The sequence below is a fragment of the Ambystoma mexicanum genome, chromosome 4q (genome assembly GCF_040938575.1).
Source record: "Ambystoma mexicanum isolate Mex_15411 chromosome 4q, UKY_AmexF1_1, whole genome shotgun sequence".
Taxonomy (NCBI): domain Eukaryota; kingdom Metazoa; phylum Chordata; class Amphibia; order Caudata; family Ambystomatidae; genus Ambystoma; species Ambystoma mexicanum.
The window spans coordinates 178195146-178218190 of NC_090928.1; the positions used below are offsets into that span (position 1 = coordinate 178195146).

Here is a 23045-nt window from a genome sequence, read left to right on the forward strand (position 1 = left end):
CTCCTGTTTGCTGATGACGCTGTTATCTTGCACAATACGGACATCAGTATACCAGAAGAATTACAGCCACAAAAAAATATCTGCTGAGTAACCTTTTATAGTTCAGCATAGACAAAACCAAAATTGTTATCTTTGGTGGTACAACAAGAGGTTCTTGGCCCTGGTTCATTGATGCTAAGTAGTACAATACTGAACCCAAGTTACAAGTATCTGAAAAATACTTTTTCGGAAACAGGGCATGTGCGTCCTATACCAAAGTGACAGCCAGTAAGATGAGGAAGGCGGTCTGCCATGCCAAAGGTCAGCAATATATTGGTAACTATCCAGATCACAGTTGTCGGCGAAGGTCTTCCTGACACCAGTTCTTTTTTATGCCAAGAAAATTACAGCTTTTAAAGACTCTTTCTTCCATAGTATTGAAAGGGAAGCTTTCTCTGCCACTTCTAAAAACAGATCACTTTGTGCCAAGCATGTGGCAGAGTTAGTAGAGGACTGGGAACTGCCCCTGATGGTTGTTACCGCTACAGAAATGAGCAATGGAAAGAGACTATAGAACGATTTCAGGAAAAGCAAAATGCTAGAGTGTGGGCTAAACTCAAATCCTTTTGGTCACTGGCAGGGTGTAGGAATTTAAAACCATCTTGGGGCTGTGAGGCGTATTTGACAGACTGCGTCAACTACCATGCCCCTCCTCCCATTCCCCCATATCGTATACCCCCTGCTCGCCTTACCCCATCCCACAAGGCTCAGAAACTCAGAGTCCTCTTTCAAAATGATCTCCAGCTCCAAAACTTCATTATCTGGACTTCAACCTCCTAAACAGCCTGAAAATGTGTTGATCCTCATGTATCACTGCACTAAAACCTTGATTTCTTACATTTTCAGTCCACTCTACTGCTGCTCTACCCAGCTCCTGATCCTTCCACTCTACTCCTTCTGCTTTTGCAACACAGTACTGAACTTGTTATTCCTCCTCACTATACCCATCTCAAATCCTCCTCCTTTCATAGCTTCCATGCTGGATGGCTGTCCAGGTACATTTGATCTCTTCCTGATCTTTAAATATATTTGATCTATGAATGATGTTTTTTGTCCAATGGCAATTTTGCCTTTTTTTTGATCGATTTGGCTGCTTTTTCTTACCAAAAACAGCGCAGGAGATCCCCATACAACCCCAGCCCCCACCCCCTTCCATATAGCTTACCCCAATTTATCATTGTAAGTTTGTGGTAAAAAAAGCAGAAAAAAATGCTGCAAAAAAACATGAAATTGCCATTCGGCAGAAGTGGGTAATACCAATAGATTCACGGACTGGCCCTCTTACCTGACTTACTCCATCTCCTGCTACTCAGTACCTCACACTCTTCGCTCCCAAGCACTACTGAACAGTTTTCTTCCCGACCATCCTGTGCTGCCTCCCATTTGCACCCCTTTTTATTCCTGGTGCCCTGACACTGGAACGCTCTAACCCCAGAACCTTTCAATATTGCAACTATTTGGGGATTTAAATGAGCTCTAACCAGACACCAGAGTCATCTGTAAGGTATACCACAGCCATGATCTAACATTATTACACACCCTTGTTCTCTAAGCTTCCATTGCAAATCTCTGTAAATGGTTCGTATTTCGATACATTTTGCTTGCTATATTATTTACTACTCTGTTCCTTTCAAATTATCTGCATCAATGTGGACCTTCCCTCACATGGCCATCCTGTCTAACCACTTTTAAAGTTTGCCAATATAAAGCACCCTTTTATGGGATTCCCTAAGTGTGGGGAGGAGGAGGCGGGGATGCTACATGTTTTGGGCTTGCCCGGAGGTGGGAAGGTTTTGGACAGAACTGAAAATGCGCTTGGCAGAGAAAGGGATCACGCTGGAGGTGGAGTCAGCTTGGGCATGCATGCTTGGGGGCTTTCCCAGACCACGCAACCTGAGGCACATTAGCAAGATGAAGGCCAGGCAAGATGCCTGGCCTACATCCGGGCTAAAGGGGGGATTGCAACGGGCTGGAAAGCAGGCTACAGGCCTAGAATTGAGATGTGGTGGGCTGACCTCATGAAGTGGGCAGAGGCAGAAACAGCCTCCTGGTATGAGGCAGTCAGCGGGGGGGGGGGTGGTACCCCTGATAGCATGGAGACAATTGGTGGCCTCGATGGCGGGTCCCCCCCAGGCCGACCATAGTGATGATGACACGGAAGAGACAAAGGCAGCGGGTACGTCTGAAGATGAACAGGCTGATGATATGGACACAGGGGCTCGAGATGGGATGGGAGGGGGAAGGACATAAGAGTGTACTCTGTAATGTAATGCTGTAAAACTTAAACATGGAAGTCCTAATTGTTTGAAATGTTTGGTGTGTTGTTTAAAATAATAAAAAAACTTTTTAAAAAAAAATAAGCACCCTTTTATGGGAATGCTCCAGTTATTATATTTACTATTGTAAAGAGTTTCTGGTAGACACAATAGTCCCCTGCCATCAATGAATAGAAAATACAAAGAAATATCACATTTTAACTCTTATCACCATCGTTTAACAAGTGTGACATTTTATACCAGAGTGAGAAGACTTAAATCAACTGAGAGAAATGTATAATCGTTATTATAAATTATAAATAAGGTCAAACCGATATATATATATATAAGAGAATTGCAAAGAAATTAAATAAATTTAAAGCAACAAGTTTTACTGCATATGGACATTATTTTGTGGTGCTGTAATGAGTCACTTTTTTTTATTTTACTGTTCTCATTAGGACGCTTATCAAGACCAATACTATCATACCGGAGTATTCCCAGGCACCCCAGTCATGCAGCCCCGAAGTCTATGCACCCTCATTAACTGGCTTTTCTGGGCATCATTGCTGATGTATCCTCTGTTCAATCTTCTTGTGAACATGATCAACAGTGGATCATCACTCACACTGGCCATCTTTGCATTCCTCATTATTTTTGGTAAGTGTTCTAAAATTATTGTATGTTACACAAAGAGAGCTAATATCTTTGAGCAGTTGACGTGATTTGCCTTTGTTATTTACATTTTTGGTTTTGGTGCGTATGGTGCACCAAAACCAAACCCCTTTGCCCAAAACAATGCAACACAGAGGAGAGAACAAGGGAAGGTTTGTTGAGACACAGCATATTTGCTTGCCATGGGTATTATTGTGACATGCATTGTCAGTTGTTGTTGTTTTGCACCATAGCAATCAATATGGGATTATTTTCTTAAATATGCACCAATCTTGAGTTAAGCAGTAAGGATGTTCTTTTCACCTATTAGCTGCATGTGCCTGAAGCAGCGCTCACCACCAAGAACAATCCTGCTCCTCCTTCTCCCAACCCATTTTAGCTCTCATAGTTACTGCTCACTCGCTTGAGAGGCAGGGCTTGGATGTGTGTGCACTAAGAATGATCCCCATCCCTCATTCTCCCAGCCTTCCTGGCTCTCACAGTGCTGCTCAGCAGCTGAAGAGGTGGCAGTTCTACAACAATGGTAGGTGCAGATTGCAGACTGATATACCCGCCTCTTTAGGAAGGCATGACACTCACCTGCAGCCTGCTCTCCGTGTCCAGAGCTTCTTCTATGCAGCCACCACTGATCATCCCCAACTGCTGAAATCCAGTATTGCAAAGGGTGACTCAAGTGCAGTTTCAAATGAAAGAGCACTATGGCGAAAACCTAGTCGGGTCCGGAAGGACAGCCGGGATGCATTAGAACATGATACCAGCCCCAGTTATCCATACCTGGCTAACGAACAACTCTGAGAAGAATTGCATCTACAATAATCCCACTCTTCTACACAGGGAAAACCAGAACTAGACTAGGAAACACATTTAAAAGATTTTTGGGCAGGAAGACAATAGGGAGGTCCTGCGTATCCCACTGAAGTGGTTTCTACCCCCAAAGAGGGGGAGATTGATGCCCACCCCAAATCTATAGAGTAGAAGGGCATTCAAACAAAGCTCCACTTTTTCCCACACTGAGAAAAGACCTGAAAGAGGGAGTGCACAGGTCTCTCTCAGAGGTGCAGGTACAATGGAGAGGGATAGACACCTGCAGTCCTCCCTTCCGCAATTAGAAAAGGAAAAACACCAGCACCAGGCAGCATGTAGAAGAACTGGTTTTGCAGCACCCGTCCCTCAAGAAGAATGCTCAGCACAACCACTGAACAGTTGTGTGTAGGAAAGGAAAAGGCAAAAGCAAATAAACCCTAGCGCTACAAAACCTTCCAGCAACTGGGAAGGCGAAAGCAGCAGCATGAGTCCAGCCAATAGGGAGAACATAATAATCCAAGATGGTGGTAATGTCTATTTGAAGACTCTTGGCTAGGCAAAACTACAAAGCATTACTTACACTGACCATGCTAAGACCCATTAAGTGAACTCTGCAGCCAATCAGGGCAAATCCATCCAACTCAACCCTGTTTAAAGGCCAGCACCCAGTGCAGCAGGGAGAGGAAGTTCTTGATGGCAGAGCTTGCGAGGTGCAGGGTAGATGTTTAAAAAGTGCAGGAAGATCTTTGGAGAGTGTTGGCATTGAGAAGAAAGAAATTGGAGAGATGTGGCCAAAGAGCAAGAGAGGTAGAAGGAGATGGAAAGAGGGGAAGTGGTGAGAATTAAGGAAGTGGTCTAGAGTATGAAGATGGTGAGAAGGAACAACAGAATAATTGCCTGGAGGGAGAGCTAAAGGAGGACACAAAAGAGGATCGAGTACTGAGGATTTGCATGTGGCATTTGTAGAGGTGAAGGAGGATGGAGGACTGAGGAAATTGGAGGTGACATCAAGAAAAAGGTGGATGAGTGTGATCAGGGGAGGTTGGCTGTGACACTGAGGGAGAAGAGAAGGGGTGTTTTAGGAGGAGGTCAGGAAAATTATTAAGGCAGAGGAGAAGACTACTAAAAAGGAGGGTGGAAGAGAACACCAGGGGAGATGAGATAGGAGTAAACATGCCATAAGACTAACAGGTGTGAGTGTAGGTCGGATGTAGGTTTGACCATGTTTTGAGAGGTAAAGAAGGTGAGTAGGAAAGGGAAGTGAACAGGAGATGCATGATATGTCCCCTTAGGCATGCGATCATTGAGTCTCATCGAAGAGATAGTCAAGGACTACTTAGGTGAAATCCGATTTTGTTTGTAGAGGACAGCCTAGAGGATGACCTCAAGGGAACTCAAGAGGAGAGGTTTTTAAAAAAAACAGTGCAGGGTATTAAGTGCAACGCATATCCACTTAATGATCAATGTCCTTCCCCCTACTTAATCTAAAAGGACTGGAGGTCCAAAGTCCATTCCTATTCTAATTAAAGAAAAGGTAAGGTTTCCAAGTATCTGCCCATCACACTGTTCAGCCAAACTAACAATTACAAGGAGTTCAATGTGCCTGCACACTTCTTTGCAGATGTTGGATGTCTCCTGGTGGCTTAGGCTTTATCCAGATGGCAGTCGTGGTCCTGACTGGTCCTGGTGTTGGTGATGTCTATTTATCTCAAAAGACAGGGTGATGTCCTCCTGCAAGCTGTATTTCTACCAAAGGATGAAGCAGCAGCATTATGTGATTATATAGGCAAACCCTCATATCCCCTTGAATCTTTGATGTTTAATGCTCAACAAGGTTAGCTATTCCCAGACTTGTGAGTAATTCTGCGTAGAATGTATTTTCCCTCGACCTATGTCTCAATTCGTAGACAAAGTTACAACAGTGCATGACAAAAGTGTTCCTTGAAGAGTAGTGTCTTGAGCTGCTTTCTGAATTGCAACCTGGTGGGTGCGAATCTGATGTTGACGAGTATGATGTTCCTCATCCTTGTGGTGTAGCAAACGAGCCAAAAAGCATCTACCGGAAATCCCACCCCTAACCTGCCTATATGTTGGGAACCAGAGATAGTGACAAAGGCGATACCTGCAATGATGCCAATAAAATGAGCAGCCTTTGAAACAAAATACCCATTGAGAAAAGCCATTCTTTAAGTATCCACGAAGAGCCGACAATCTCTTGGGAAAAGTCCCTGAAGAGCGAGAGAAGATGAATGAAACAATCTCTTGGGAAAAGTCCCTGAAGAGCGAGAGAAGATGAATGAAAGAGCAGACTGGTGACGTCACATGACATAAAGTGACGTGCCGAGAAGCGATGATAGACGAGAACATAAAGAGAACATATAGAACCCAATAACGAATTAAAGAATCAAGTGACATGTAATGTCCAAGATGAAGATTAAACATGTAAGAAGCACAGAAGAAAATGGTAAACGTTTTATAATTGTACAGATGCTGTAACGCAAGCAGATTAAGTAATCATAAAGGCTGGCTATACGTAGTCAATTAGTCGTATACAATTAGTCTCCCTCAGCAGGGCTCCGACCAATTACAGTTCGTATTAGCTATCACAAACTTTTGAATGTGCACAGGGTTTGCGTTGACCCGTTGCAGGACCACTTCGATGTTACAGTTCACTCATTCTCACACGCTCAGTTGGATACCCAACAGAGACCTCTGAATGAGCACCCATGTGGCGCGGGACCACTCTTTATATGGTATATCTATTTCGGTTCATCTTTCCTCATACAATCTTGCTGTATGCCACCTTGATCATAATGCAGTCTGGTCTGCTATCAGTCTCTCGGACTCACCGGCTGTGCTAAATTCACTGGTTGCTTTGTTGTCAGAGCCAAGGATAGTACCACGGCGGCAATCGCTTCTCCCCGCCTTGGCTATCAATGCGTGAGGGCCCTGTGTACCTTCCACACACACTGCACCGTTCTTCAGCTGTAATTCTTGTTCTTATGTTTCTTTTCCTCAAGGCCTCTTGAAAGTCACGGTCAAGGGTAGTTTCCTCCTTGTAGCCCTCTCTGGTCTCGCTGCCTTTCTCGTCGGTTTAAACTGCCATCTCAGAACTTCTGCTTCTTTGTGTGTTTTGCCTTGCTCAGAGTGTGCTTTCGTGCGCTGCCTTTTATCAGTGTGGGGAAATGTGATGGAAGTCAGGTGTGTGTAATTATCAGTAATTGCCTGACTCTGCCTGACCCTTTTGTTGGGACATGTCAGTATACGGCTCGGGTGTCAGTCCTTTGTCGCTCACGGTGAACTGTCAGAGAGAAAGTATTCGTGTCGGAAAGGGGAGTGAGGTTGAGTTCCTAGGTATCCTACCTGGTAGGATGGGGAAAAGGTGTTATTGGGAAGGGAATACCGCGTCTGCCCCTCCAGTGTCCCTGTCACAACGAACCTCTGCGATGCCTATGGGTACCTCCGTCCCCAAGCACCAGCGAAGGAGAGAATAACTCCCCCGCCAGTTTATTGAGGCCACCGGCGATAAAAGGGTCGGGAACACGGGCACCAGGTGCTGCAAAGGAAAACCAGGTGAGTGTAAATACAAGGCAATAAATTTCGGAATAATCAATACTCTAGATAATGGAGTGGGACCTACCGAACCGGGAGGACAACCAGGCCGGGAAGACAGCCGGGGAAGTTGGTGTTCAGGACCCCCACCCTTAGGGGCTGGACGTGATGCTGAGCCGAAGTCCAAACCAAACACCCTTGAGCCAAGGAGTTTCAGAAGCAGGTCCAAGAAATGTCCAGAGCAAAAAGGGGTCCAAGATCCGAGAGAGATAATACTTGAAAGTTCCAAAAAGCCAAGTCCGAAATCCGTAAGAAGCAGGTCCAATGATGCAAGCCAGAAAGTCCCAAATTCCGTTTAGACAGTAGTTCAGGCAACCAAATCCAAGGGGCAGGCAAAAGCAGTCCAGATAAATCAGAAGCCAGAGTTCAAAAAGCCGGAGGTTCAAGATCCAAGAAAACACAACGCCACTCGAAATTGCTGAGAACAGCTGAGAAGCGCGGAGACTCAGCTTCCGTGTTCTTTTGAACCGGTGATCGGGACACGTGATCGCTTCTTCACTGGGTCACGTGAGCGACGCAGCGTATCACGTGACCCTCGCAGCCGGGGAGCAGCAACATGATTGGATGAGCGGGCCGCTCCTACAGCAACACGTGGGCGTTGCCTATGTGACCAGGACGCCGAGGTGGTGAGTCTCAACCCACCCCAGCGCCATCGCGGCCACAGTCTCCAAGCTGTCGTGCACCGCCTCCCTCTTCCGGGGAGCCCGGCACCATGGCCTCCGAAGGGGAGCGCCCGGCCAAGGCCACCGCCGCAGGCAAGATGTCTCTGGGAGGTGGGCGGTGTTGCGCGGCGCTGGGAGGTGGGCGGTGCTGCGCTGCGCTGGGAGTTGGATGGTGCTGCGCGGATTGTAACAGAACCCCCACCCAAAGGCCCACGTCCACGTGGGCAAGACGGGTGCTCCCGGTGGAATCGAGACACTAACAGGGGGGCATGAACATGAGACGCGGGCTCCCAAGATCTCTCTTCCGGGCCGAAGCCGGCCCAATCAATCAGGTAGTACAAGATCCCTTTACGAAGGCACGAACCCAATATGTCCTTCACCTCATATTCATCGGAGGACCCTTGTACAAGAGGAGCCGGCGGCAGCAGTGGTCTCGTGAGGGGCCGGCAGGGTTTCAACAGGGAAGTATGAAACACGGGGTGTATGCGCCAAGAGGAAGGAATGGTCAGGCGAAAGGCCACTTGGTTAATGACCCTCGAAATTCGGTACGGGCCAACAAAACGGGGAAGGAGCTTACGGCAACCAGGTATCCGTAGGTGGCGGGTGGACAACCACACCTTATCCCCAACCGAGTAACAAGGGCTCGGGACACAATGTCTATTGGCCGCACGGCACATGGCAGTCTGGGCGTCCTTTAAATGCACCAAGGTCTGAGCATGTACGTTTTTCAGATCCCTAATGCAGACAGCTGCCGCAGGAGTTAATGTAGCGGAGAAGTCAGGAATGGGAAAAACTCTGGGATGTTGCCCATACATAGAATAAAACGGAGAGAAATCGGTGGCAGAATGAGGTGCGTTGTTATATGCAAATTCTGCAAGGTGCAAAACTTGGAACCAGGTATATTGATGTTGAAGTGAAAGACAGCGAAGATACTGTTCTAGTGTCTGATTGCAGCGTTCGGTCTGGCCGTCAGTCTCGGGGTGGTATGAAGACGAGAACCGAGCATCAATGCCCAAGAGGCGAGTGAGGGAACGCCAAAACTTAGAGGTGAATTGGGAGCCCCTATCGGAAATGACTACTGAAGGCAATCCGAAGAGACAGAATATCGATTGAAAAAACAATCTGGCTAATGTCGGTGCTGAAGGGATGCCGGTGCATGGGACGAAGCGTGCCATCTTGGTGAATGCATCCACCACAACCCATATGGTATCATGACCCTGGATCTTCGGCAAATCAGTTATAAAATCCATGGTTACAGTATGCCAGGGACGAGGAGGAATGGGCAATGGTTGAAGCAGACCCAACGGGCGTCCTCTGGTATTTTTACATTGGGCACAGATTGGGCAGTTTAGAACATAGTTAGTTACATCTCGACGCATGGACGGCCACCAACACCATCTCTTTAATAATGTGAGGGTTTTTTCTAGTCCTGGATGCCCGTTGACTGGGGCGTCATGAGACCATTCAAGAGCCTGAATGCGTGTGTCCGTAGTGGGGAGAAACAAGAGGCCTTGCATGAAGGGTAACCCTTCATGATACGCTAAATCCCATTCACTCATTTCATCGGAATGCGTAGAAGCCCAAGTGCGAATGGCACTGACTAGGTCGGTTGAAGGGGTGCATAGACAGATGACATGATTCTTTTCTAAGATGTGTTCGGGGAACACAGGAAGAGACTCTCCACCTTGTAGGCGTGAGAGAGCATCTGCTTTACCATGACCGATGCCAGGACGGTGTCGTATGACAAAGTCATAGGCGGAGAAAAACAGGTGCCAACGGACTTGCCGACTGTTTACGCATTTCAGGTTCGCCAGATCTTGCAGGTTGCGGTGGTCAGAATAAACAACAATTTGGTTTTTTGCTCCCAACAGGTGGTGTCTCCAAACCTGAAATGCGTCCTTGACAGCGAGCAACTCTTTTTCGGTTACAGTATAATGTAGTTCTGTAGTGGTGAACTTGCGGGAGTGATAGGCGACGGGGTGTAGTAACCCCGAGTTGGGACAATGTTGCGACAACACCGCACCTAATGCGAATGACGAGGCGTCTGCCTCCACTATAAAAGGTAGCTCCGGGTTTGGGTGTTGCAGAATGGGAGCGGAAGTGAAGGCTGCCTTTAGGGTCTCGAAGGCCAGATCCTGTGTTTTCGTCCAAGTGTAGGACTCTCGGGGACTGGTCAGGCGGGTAAGTGGTGCAGCTATGGAGGAAAACCCTGCAATAAATCTCCTATAAAAATTTGCGAACCCGAGAAATGATTGCAACGCCTTAATTGTCGCGGGTACAGGCCAGTTCAAAACAACATCAACCTTGGTAGCATTCATGGACAGACCTTTAGGAGTGATGTGAAACCCCAAGAAATCCACCTCTGTGACATGAAAGAGGCATTTTTCAGGCTTGGCAAATAAGGCGTTGGTCCTGAGTCTCTGGAGTACTTCTCTAACGTGAGTTACGTGTAAAGAGAAAGAAGAGGAGTATATCAGGATGTCGTCTAGATAAACTATGACGAATATATCTAGGATGTCATGGAAGATGTCATTTATGAATCTCTGAAATGTCGCAGGGGCATTGCAGAGTCCGAAAGGCATGACGGTATATTCGAATAGTCCGTGTCGGGTACAAAAGGCGGTTTTCCACTCATCCCCTTTCCTTATTCGGATAAGATTGTAGGCCCCCCTGAGATCGAGCTTGGTAAACAGTACAGCGTGAGTAAGATTGTCTAGAAGGGGGTTTATTAAAGGAATCGGGTATCGATTCTTAATGGTGATTTGGTTGAGACGGCGATAGTCTACACATGTACGTAGGTCCCCTTCTCTCTTGGGAACGAAAAAGATGGGACTGGCAGCAGGGGACTGTGATGGGCGAATGTGGCCTATTCTTAAGGCGGTCTGTAAGTAGTCCTTGAGAGCCTGATCTTCCGTGGGTGACAAGGAATAGATTCGACCACAGGGAATTACGGCATCCGGGACGAGGTCGATGGGGCAATCATAAGGTCTGTGCGGCGGGAGTTCTTCAGCTTTTCCTTTGTCAAAAACATCCAGGTAATCCCTGTATTCCGCAGGTATGCCAGAAGCGGCGACTCCTATGACATGGTTAGGAGGATCTGACTCCATATCCTGCTCATCCGTGAGCTGCAACTGGGCCAAAGCACCCAACACTTGGGAAGGGGAGGTCACCGATTCAGGGCATACCAAACAATGATCTTGACAGTATGGGGATTCAAATAACACATTACTCTGGGTCCAATCAATGATTGGGTTGTGGGTTCGTAACCATGGAAGACCCAAGATGAGACCGAACTGTGGTGTCGTGATAAGATCAAATGACAGGGTTTCTTTGTGTTTGTCGTGAATGACCAGGGTCAATGGAGCTGTCTGTTGCTTGATGGGGGCCGAGACGAGCGATGAGCCATCAACGGCTTGCACAGGCTCCGGTCGTCGTTTGTTCAGGACGGGTAAGTTAAGCGAGGCAGCGAGGGCGATGTCGATGTAGTTCCCCGTGGCTCCTGAATCGATCGCCAAACGCATCTGATGTGGAGTGTTGCCGGGGAAAAAGAGAAGGGCCTGAATATACATGGGTCCCGCAAACGTTGCAGGCGAGGAGGAAGAAAAGGGAGGACCCGTCCGAACCCCCTCATTTAGGGACGGGCTTTCCGAAAAACCTCCGCCTTAGGTGTAGGACGTCGAGGGCACTCCCGGACATAATGGCCGTTCAACCCGCAGTAAAAACATGCGTTGGAGGTTCGACGGCGTTCCCTTTCGGTAGCCGTGATGGGACTACGTACCCCACCGATTTGCATAGGCTCAGGAGGGAAATCGCTGGTACTGGGATTTGAAAAGGGAACGGTTCTTTTAGCTTCAACTCTTCTCTCAGCCCTTCGGGAATCGACTTGTAGTGCCAGATCCACGAGTTCGGGATATTGAGCTGGCAGTGAAGGAACTACTGCTAGTGCATCTTTCATTGCCTCATTTAGGCCGCGATAAAACACCACAGCCTTTTTATTCTCTGGCCATGCTGTCTCTACTGATAATTGATTAAAGCGAGTAATGTAATCCACTAGTGGACTCTTACCCTGAACCAATTCTAACAATTCTAGATCCCGGGTCTGTGCTTGGTGTCTAGTATCAAACACTCTTGTAATTTCCGTGATTAACAAATCGAAATCATATAATACGGGACTGTTTGTTTCTAACAGTGGGTTGGCCCAGGCGGCTGCTATGCCTCCCAGGTGTGAGAGTGTGAATGCCGCCTTCGTTGTGGAATCGGGAAAGGCTAGGGGGAGGCATAAAAAATGGAGTTTACATTGATTAATAAATGTACGGAATTTACTGGGGTCTCAATGAAACTTTTCAGGGGGGGCCAAGGGAAACGGTGTGGGAACATAGACCGGTGAAGGAGTTGGTGCAGGGGCTGGTCGGCTCATCTGGGGAATGCTATCCCCAAATTCCGGATCAGGAGGGAGTGCATGACGTTCGCTTTGTATGGTGTCAAGACGCTGATGAATAGCGGCCGTAGCGGCAGACATGTCGGCTCTGAGAACCGTAATAGCCTGTACCAGAGCAGCTACCTGGTCCCCGGCGGTGGCATCCATAGCCAAGGCAGAGATGGCTTCTCAGTCTATCACAACGAACCTCTGCGATGCCTATGGGTACCTCCGTCCCCAAGCACCAGCGAAGGAGAGAATAACTCCCCCGCCAGTTTATTGAGGCCACCAGCGATAAAAGGGTCGGGAACACGGGCACCAGGTGCTGCAAAGGAAAAGCAGGTGAGTGTAAATACAAGGCAATAAATTTCGGAATAATCAATACTCTAGATAATGGAGTGGGACCTACCGAACCGGGTGGACAACCAGGCCGGGGAAGACAGCCGGGGAAGTTGGTGTTCAGGACCCCCACCCTTAGGGGCTGGACGTGATGCTGAGCCGAAGTCCAAACCAAACACCCTTGAGCCAGGGAGTTTCAGAAGCAGGTCCAAGAAATGTCCAGAGCAAAAAGGGGTCCAAGATCCGAGAGAGATAATACTTGAAAGTTCCAAAAAGCCAAGTCCGAAATCCGTAAGAAGCAGGTCCAATGATGCAAGCCAGAAAGTCCCAAATTCCGTTTAGACAGTAGTTCAGGCAACCAAATCCAAGGGGCAGGCAAAAGCAGTCCAGATAAATCAGAAGCCAGAGTTCAAAAAGCCAGAGGTTCAAGATCCAAGAAAACACAACGCCACTCGAAATTGCTGAGAACAGCTGAGAAGCGCGGAGACTCAGCTTCCGTGTTCTTTTGAACCGGTGATCGGGACACGTGATCGCTTCTTCACTGGGTCACGTGAGCGACGCAGCGTATCACGTGACCCTCGCAGCCGGGGAGCAGCAACATGATTGGATGAGCGGGCCGCTCCTACGGCAACACGTGGGCGTTGCCTATGTGACCAGGACGCCGAGGTGGTGAGGCTCAACCCACCCCAGCGCCATCGCGGCCTCAGTCTCGAAGTTGTCGTGCGCCGCCTCCCTCTTCCGGGGAGCCCGGCACCATGGCCTCTGAAGGGGAGCGCCCGGCCAAGGCCACCGCCGCAAGCAAGATGTCTCTGGGAGGTGGGCGGTGTTGCGCGGCGCTGGGAGGTGGGCGGTGTTGCGCGGCGCTGGGAGGTGGGCGGTGCAGCGCTGGGAGTTGGATGGTGCTTCGCGGATCGTAACAGTCCCACTGCACTCCCCGAGGACCCCTCATCCAGGTGATCCTCCCGCACTGGTCCACCCTGAGGGTCTGGATCCAAAGGCTATGGCCGTGCCCTGGCCACATGAGCAAAGGATCCCAGGGGTTTGGGCAGTGAAACACCTTCTGGTTTATCACAATGTACTGGAATGCCGATATCCAGCACACATTGTTGCGGTGGTGTGGCGGAAGCTGTCACGTATGATGTTGTCAAGGGACTAGGTTTTAAGCGTGAAGGTAAAAGACTAGGATATAAATACACGAACACGTGACAAGTGATTAGTAAGATTTTACAGCTCGTGACTTATATATACTCAAGATAGATCAGGTAAGATGGCACTTGTGATTATAAAACCGACGCAGTGAATATCAGTTAACAGGGAATGTTATATTATTTGTTATTTTCAGAACTGGTTTTAATCACTGAAGAAGAATATTTTCTGACAATTTATGGACAGAAGATTAGTAATGAAAGAGAAGGAGAATTTGAAAGTCTTAAAATTGATATATATTCATGTTAATTAACAAGAAGACAGATCAGAAACTCCCGAGGAGGGTTGAAGAGACCTGGAAACGCGTAGAGCATTAGTGATGGAAGCAAAATAACAGCACCATTTCTAAAGATCTATCGAAATTTGAAGGACTGTTTACAAGACTAAGAAATTGAATTTCCTTTAACTTTCTTTGAAATTGAATATGTTAATAATAAGATATTATGAATAACAAATATATGAAAGTATGATTATGATGATGAAATGATATACATTAGAGAATTGTTCATGTGAAGATTGGTAGTTACAGGTTTGTGTTATACATATAAAAAATCTAAAATTTTGAAGAATATACATTCTATATTTCATTTCTAAACTATATAAGGTAAGAGTTAATGGAAGAAAGGGTACACACCCGATAGGAGTGCGATTGAGAAGCCATAAATAATCAATGGAAAAGATTGGAATTTTAATTTAGAGTATCATATTGGCTTAATGATACTTCCCATCAACAACTGAAGAATTAAAAACTAAAAAGTGAACCCCAAAGAAGCCTTTATTGAAAAAGGAGTGCACTGCCGACAACAGTTTCAAGGGAATAGTTGTCCTCACGGCCGGCATGATATGATATGATATGATATGGCATTTATAACGCGTCTATACACAAGTGTTTCAGGTGGGGAGGGGAGCAACATTTAGGTTGGGTGGGTGGGTGGTGTGTCGTGGGCCGGAAGGGGGCACTGAGATGTTTGGTAAAGGTCTGGAGGATATGGATTTCCAGAGAGTGCTGTTAGTGACATTTGAGGGTGCTGGGGTGCAAGTCATGGAATGCAGAGATATACATCACGGCCTCTTAATGCTGAGAATGCTCCTCGATGATGTAGTCTAAATCACTAGTAGACATGCCCTCTGTTTCAGCAAGCCTGTACAGCCTGCGCCCCATTGACCCTTTGCACCATGTTTCTTAACTGGCAGAGAAGGAATGTGTAGGATTTGGGGTCATTGCAGAGATAGCTGAAGGCGTTGGGAGTAGCGTGACTACCACATACCCGGTGGGATGGATGGACATTGCATCAGAACCTCCCATTCGGGGCCGGTTCATCGGGTACTGGAAGGGGAACGATGTCGACCTATCATGGCATACTCAGCGACCCCCAAACCTCTCGCCCAGTACAGTCTCACCTGGATCGAATGGGGAGCTGAAGAAGCTGAAAGACGGTGGACCCCTGCTGACAGGGCACCAAGGAAGCCGAGGGCTGTGGGTGGGTCAGGGAAGGAAATCTCATCTGCGGTACGCACAGGGAAAGAGCCCCATACCATTTCACCATGGCTTGGGGAGGCATAATGGCAGCTGTATCCATGGATGCAAGTGGCCGAAAAAGGGGGCAGGTGCTAATAGAATAACAGACGAAGAAAAAAGACCAAGGCAGATTGGATAAAAGCAACTAATAAAATAAATAAAAATAAAAAAAATAAAAAAAATAAAATATCAATCAATATAACTGCAAGCGAGACAGATACTGCCATTCTGTGTTTCTACCAGGAGGAAGACGCCGGTGGCAAAAGCCCTCAATTCTACTGAGCTTACTAGACTGGGAACCATAAGGTGAAGGAGGACAATGGCCAGAAGGAGCCAGCCCTACACCTACCATAGACCAACCCTGTGACAAACCTTTGGTAAAGAAACCAAGTGAAAACCAACTGAGTGGAATTTAGAAATTAAATAAACCTGTAAAACAGCAACCACTGGCTTCTGATCTCCTTTATTGCCACACTGGCTCACGTTATCTCTTAGGAGGCGCAAATGCTACTTCTGACTGCACAGTTTAGTAACATCCTCTGGATCCAGGAATGCAGGGTTTAGGGACTGCCCTGAAGGTGTGATGCAGTTTTGAGGGGAGCCCAAAACTCTTTCTTGATATGAATGATATTCCTGCCCTCTCTGAACAACAGCATCACTAAGATCATCTGCAGGTTCTGTTTCTTGCACCTCTCCCCACTCTAACCTCACGCCCACTGGCTTTTGGTGCACTCCTTTCATCTCCACTCCATCCATATTGTAGGCAGATTGGTCTGACCCCTGACCTTTCTTCCATTCCATGGTTCCATTCAATGGCAATGCCTCCCTCAAGACGATGACCAGAGCTCGTAGGGTCTGCAGTGGTGTTGGCGCTAAAGAATAGAAACAAACAGCATGTTAATCTTATGGGCTCTCACAAGTTGGAAGAGCACAACAGACAGTAGTATACCACTGTGCAGTACCAAAACCATGTCATGCCAATAGAAAATTAATGGGACACTCGTAATGGTACGGGATGCAACAGTAAAATGCAACAAACAGCACTGTACCCAGATACAGTATCAAACCCTTCTGGTGCCAACACAGAAATGTAAAATGTATCACTTTACAGTAGGATCATAGACACACTCTACAGTATCGTCAAGTGGACATTGACTGCTAAGTGCCGCCAGAAAGGTTTTTGGACCCTAGAGTCTGGATAGGTCATTTTAATCCCTTTTGCAAGCTCAAAAATTATCCTATTTGAACAATGTGGTCTTTTAGTTGCCTTTTATCCACCTATCTCATTACCCGGAGTACTGCATGTGCTGTCTTTGCACATTCTATGTTCTTTCCTCAGAGGTGGGTTTTGTTTAGTGTTTTTTTAGCTACTTATTATACATGCTGTGTTTAATTAAAGTATATATATTTTTATAGAACCTTGATTGGACATGCCTTTATTTTGGACTGCTACACTTCCGCTGTTTGGGTTGCTACTGAACCACATTCACACCCCTCTTGAGAGTATAGCCTTCCTTTGGCCCACGTTACTATGAAAGACAAAGGAGGTATGTCTCTTAACTGTGCGATTTTTACCTTTATGATTGTGTTGGCTCTTGGTTTGTAGAAGAGTGAGGGGTGTGTAGGCGCTTTAGTCTCTGCTCATTGTAAGGCTGCAGAAAGAGGAGATTGACGCACATGTGGCATAGTGGTAGTGGTTGCTATAAACTTTTATTGTTTAAGAAAATAAAGAGAAAGCCTAACTTTCCCTAACTCTAAGAGGGGTTTCCCTGGCTCAGCTAAAAGACTAATGGCGCTGTCAGAAAATCTGTATAAATCAATAGTCCACCGTCCTGTGTCAAAACCATACTTCTGTCCTTTACACTTAATACTAAACTAAACTAAAGTAGATCTTCTTGGTCCAGAAGAATTACTCCCTTCTTTTGGACTGCGGCTAGAGGTTTGTTTCCAAGTATTGGCTTCTTCTAAGGGGAATGGCTTCCTTCTCCAGGGCAAAACATAAAAGGCAAAGTTCAAACAGTTCTCCATGGCAGATAAGGGGAATGGCTCCCTTCCCCGGCACAAAACACAAAAGACAAAGTTCAACACAACCAGGGGGAATGACTCCCTTCCCCTCGTCTTGGTTACCAGGAGAATGGATCCCTTCTCCTGGTATTTTGGCTTTAGAGTTCATACAACTTTGAACTCCCTTCTCCTAGTATCTTGACAATTCAACAATGCCAGGGGATACTGGCAGAATGACTCCCTTCTCCTGGTATCTATTCACTTGTTCGCATAATTCCAGATCACTAGGAGGGTGACTCCCTTCCCCTGGTCCCTCTCTCAGTTCAGTTTCACAGTGCACTGCCACCAGGGGAAATGGCTCCCTTTCCCTAGTCTACATCTCATGTAGCTTCAAATACACAGTTCTCCAGCATGGGGTCTGGCATGGATTCATATGCTCATGAATATTTCCCATCGTTAGGCTGGGAATCCTCAGTAAAAAGAAAAAAACAGTTTCACTTTATCTTAAAAACTGCATTTTTCCTCTAAACCAATCACTGTCCTTAGGCTGATACTGCCCCCATCCAATGACAGTCCTCTACCTAAACCCCACCCCTGGTGGTCATCTTAATACTGCACGCTTCAGTGCTGGGAATCTTATTCTTGCTCTCTGAGCTATTTTTCATATTTCAAGTTTTTTCTGCACATTTTGGAAATGTTTTTGACTGATTTTTCTCTCATCGTTCGTCCAGAGGTCGATAACCGACAGCGGGGACCCACTGTCGGCAAAGATCACACTACATTGCAGATCTTCCATCGGGTTTCAAGAAGGCCCGGACTTGATCCTACTTTGCGCTTTTCCACCATGTCCGAGGAGAAGTGATGCCTCTTCAAACTCTGCGCGAAATGTGGATTGGGGAATGTGTACGTCAAAGATCGACACCATAAATCACTGTACTGCCGGTATGTTGACCATTTATTTATTTATGTTTGTAAAGCGCATGTCACTGGCCCAGAGGCATAATAGCGCTAACAGAGATTAAGCCCGGGAAAGGGCGGATGGCCCTCAAGCCAAACCTGGCCGGGGTGCTGTGGTTTGACTATGGTTCAACCAAACAGCCTGGTTTTCAAATCCCTCTTGAAAGTAGAGAGCGATTGGCACAACCTCAAATCTAGACGCAGCGCTTTCCAGCTCTTAGGGGCCGCCTAGCCGAATTATCCCTGGTTGACACCTACCAGTTTGGACAATGGCGTGTTGACTAGCCTAGGATTGTTCGATCTTAGTGTCCTCCTTGTTGGCAACCATGAGAGGCGATTAGAGAGATAGGCTGGACTTAGTCCATATAGGCATTTGTGTGCAATACACAAGAGGCGGAAAGTCACTCTGGTGGCTATAGGTAGCGAGTGGAGATCTCTCCTACCATCAGAAACATGTTTGCGCTTCTTCAGCCCTTTTACTGTTCTGACAGCGTTGTTTTGGATCACCTTGAGACGCATAATTTCTCCTTTCTCTATGCCCTACAGCAAACTGGCCCTGTAGTCCAGCTTGGCACTGATAATGGCCCTCACATTGTGGCGCAGTTATCTTGTGACAGAAATGGTCTCAGCTGCACGAGTAGTTTAAGGTAGTAGGAGGTGGAAGATACCAGAAAGCTCACATGGGCCTTCATGTTCAGCTCCTGATCAATCACCATCCCTAATGTCTTTACTTTTAGGAGTGGAGATATGGTACAGCCTGCAATGACCATCTCCTTGTAGGCTGGGGATAGTTTCTGCAGTCGAGAGGCTGCCCCTATCATCATTACTTGCTTCTTTGCATCATTTAGCGTAAGATTGTTCTCCAAAATCCAGGATTGAATCAAATTGATGGACTGAGTGTCCCTGCTGCAATCCCCTGATAGGGGGATCAGACACTGAGTATCATCTGGGATGCAAGGTCTGCTGTGGTTTCTCAAAGAAGACAAAGAAGGATTGGTACAGTAGGCTGGCAGCGTGGCTCAAATCAGGCAAGGCCTCTAATTGCTTCTGGGCATGATCATGCTTCCCCCAGGACCGGCCGATCCCACGAGCAAACTCCCTCGGAAAAAAGGTTGAGATCCTTTGAGAATGCCCCACCGTCGGGCATCCAAAAGAAGTTCAGACTGCATGACGTTGATCCCACTGGGCTATGGGTCCCAGCTCAGGAATGACAAGTTCGCCGTCGCTATCTACTTCTACGGTGAGCTTACCAGTGAGGGGCACTCCTCCTAAGAGGAAGTCCTTGACTCCTTCAAAGGTCAGCTTAGCTCAGTTTACCAGCGGTCGAAAAGGCAACAGAGAGATCTAAAGGTGGCCCTTCGCTGCCACCATCGGCGACACCATCGGCTGCTCAAGTGGCCAAAACAACTTTGTCGTCCACGACCACGCCGACGAAGACTCCTGCTACCACCCCTTCGACAACCTTGTCAATGACCACTACTTCTTCCTCAAAAGGGGGACTAGAAACAAAGGTGCTGTCCACGGTCACGGCGGCGGCCGACCCCCGGGTGTCCCTATCGCCACGGCGTAAAGCAGTTGCTGCAGCTCCAGCAAAGACCCCTGGAATGGGGATAGCTCCACTGACCTCGCCGCCCCAGAAGTCTCCGGAGAGGGGAATGGGTGAAGCTCCTTCTGACCCGAAGAAGAGTACCGAACCAGGTTCCGCCACGGTGAAACCGGTGCAGATTTATACAAGCTCTGATGGTCTGCCGGAAGACTATTATTCAGACCACGAAGGGGGTCAAGGACCCATGTCTGGAGGTGGGTCTCGAGGTGAGCCTGATTCCCCCTAGCCAGAGGAGGCATGCCAGTCTGGAACCTCCACCACCCACTCCTTTCACGCCTCAGCCGAGGGATATGTCTTTGGACATTCTGACCATGCTGCACATGCTTGTTTTCGGAACGTCACCAGAGACTGGGATGAGGGCTTGGCCGTAACGAAGACTCCGAGCACCGCTCCACCCAAGCAGGATAGGTTCGAGAAGAAATAGAGGGCTCCTGGACTCGGCCCCCAGTTGCCTGAGTTCCCAGCCTGCACCCGAGGAAATGCTCAGCGAACCTGTCGGCTTTGTCGATGGTGCCCCCAGACCAGGAGGGGAAGAAGCTGGACGCGATGGGGAAAAGGATAATCTATACTAAGGCTGCTAACGCCCTGGTCATTTTGTCCCGCTATGATCGGGAACTTTGGTATAAGTTGGGCCCTATTGTCAACTTCTTACCTGAGGACAAAAAGTTAGAAGCTCTGGCACTGTTCCAGGAAGGGGAAGTGGCCTCGGACCATGCCATTACAGTGGCAGTGGACATAGCGGACACAGGGTTCTGTCAAATGGGCAAGGGGGTGTCTCTTCGTCGGCAGGGATGGCTCAGAGCCACCAGTTTCAGAGCGGACATTCAGTCCAATATTGTTGGACATGCCATTCAATGGAGAGAACGTCTTTGGCAAGACCATCAACAAGTCTCTGCAAATAATCAAGACAGACACAGAGACAGCACGTCGGTCGTCGTCATTTCGCTCCTTGGGTGGAAAGTCTGGCAGGTCCTCCAACAGGGGACAGCTTCAGCGCTGGCCGCAGGGCATGGCCCCAACCCTGAAACAGGCCTGAACCGGCCGTGGACTCGGGCCCCCACTTGTGCACCCCAGTGGGAGGCCGGCTGGCAAGGTTCATCAGTCCATGGAAGACCATCACCACCGACGGATGGGTGCTGGACGCTCTTGGACAAGGGCACACCTTGGAGTTGCAACACAGGTGTCCTCTTTTCCCCCGGTGGGTCGACAAGAACAGCACGTGGCGCAGCTGCTGCAGGAGGTCCGTGCCATGTTAAAAAAGGGGGGCAATAAAGCCCATCCCTCAGCGCTGCCAGGGATCCGGAGTGTACTCCAGATACTTTCTGGTCCGAAAGAAGTCAGGAGGGTGGAGGCCGATACTGGACCTGAGACGCCTCAAGTACGTGAAGCCCCAGAGATTCAGGATGGTCACATTGCAACACATGCTCAGCCAACTGGAGGAAGGCGACTTCCTGGCGTTGCTAGATCTGGAGCATGCCTACTTCCACGTCCCCATCCACTGTAAGCACCACAAGTTCCTGCGGATCGCAGTCCAGGGACGACACTATCAGTTCACGGTGCTCCCCTTCGGCCTAAAATCAGCCTTTACAAAGTGCTTGGCTCTGGATGCGGCGCATCTTCACCTCGAGGGCATCCACTTCTACCCTTATCTGGACGATTGGATTGTCACTCCCACGCACTGACAAGCCAGCACATGCTGAGGACCAGGGATTTTCCATAAATTATCAAAACTCCTGCTTGGAGCCATCGCAGAACGCTCTGTTTCTGGGAGCCCGACTCAACACAGTAGCTTCTCTAGCATCTCCCTCGGAAGAGAGGGTGATGGCCATTTTAGGGAAGGTGCAGCGCCTGTCGTTGGCACGGTTGGCTACGGTGCAAGCCGTCAAGGCACTGCTGGGCATGATGTCCACCTGCATCAACCTCATCCACCTTTGCCGACTACAGATGAGGTCTTTCTGGGAGTTTCTGGAAGCGAGGTGGCTGCAAGTCTCTGGATCCTGGATGGACAAGATCACCCTCAACGAAGAGTTCTGATGGGCGATACAGTGGTGGGGCGTGCACCCTCATCTTACGCAAGGGGTTCCTTTCCAAGTCACTCCTTACCAGTACACGGTCACCACAGATGCTTCTCTGGAAGGTTGGGGAGCCCACAATGGACAGTTGCATGCAAGAGGCCTCTGGCTGACAGAAGAAAAGACCCTTCACATCCACGTCCTGGATCTTTGGGCTTTCCTTTGGGCCCTCAAGTCCTTTCTGCCATCGCTGAGGGGCAAGGTGGTGAGGATCTTCACGGACAACACCACCAGCATGTTCTATATCTGGAAGTAGGGCAGGACGCGCTCTCCTGCTCTCTCCAGGGAGGCCAGGAGCTGTGGCACTGGGCCATTCGTCAGGATATGTTTCTCGTCCCTTTTCACCTGGCAGTTACTGAGAACATCACTGTAGAATCGCTCAGCAAGGAGATACGTTCTTGACAGGAGTGGATCTTTGCCAGAACCAACTGGATCTTCTATTCCACGAATGGGGTCAACACCAGATCAACCTCTTCGCGACGCCGACGAACTCCAAGTGTCAGACATTTACCAGCAGGTTCCCGCATCCGAGGAGCATGGGCGATGCTTTCTCGTTCCCGTCAGAGGGACTCTTCCAATATGTTTTTCCTCCGTTTCCACTACACACTCAGACAGTGTCACTGCAGGATGATACTCGTCGCTCTGGCGTGGCCACAACAAATCTGGTATCCAGACCTGCTACATCTGTCAGTGGCTCCATCCATCAGGCTGCCGCTACTTCCCGATCTTCTCGCCAGAGAGGGAGGAGCAATTCTGCACCACGACTCAGCCTCGCTGAATCTCAGAGCCTGTCTCCTGCAGCCCTAGAATTTGGACACTATTCTTTACCAGCGGAATGTAAGGACATCCTGGCCAAGGCCAGAGCCTCTTCAGCATTG

General features: G+C 48.2%; 1 protein-coding gene across 4 annotated transcripts in view; it reads left to right on the plus strand.

Moving 5' to 3' along the window:
• AGPAT4 (1-acylglycerol-3-phosphate O-acyltransferase 4) overlaps nucleotides 1-23045 on the plus strand; it is a 1136585-nt gene that overhangs the window by 1037794 nt on the left and 75746 nt on the right. For all 4 annotated transcript variants that reach the window (XM_069607695.1, XM_069607692.1, XM_069607694.1 and 1 more), the window contains one exon: nucleotides 2756-2954. In XM_069607695.1, coding sequence (XP_069463796.1) covers nucleotides 2756-2954 — 199 coding nt within the window. The remainder of the gene's footprint in view (nucleotides 1-2755; nucleotides 2955-23045) is intronic.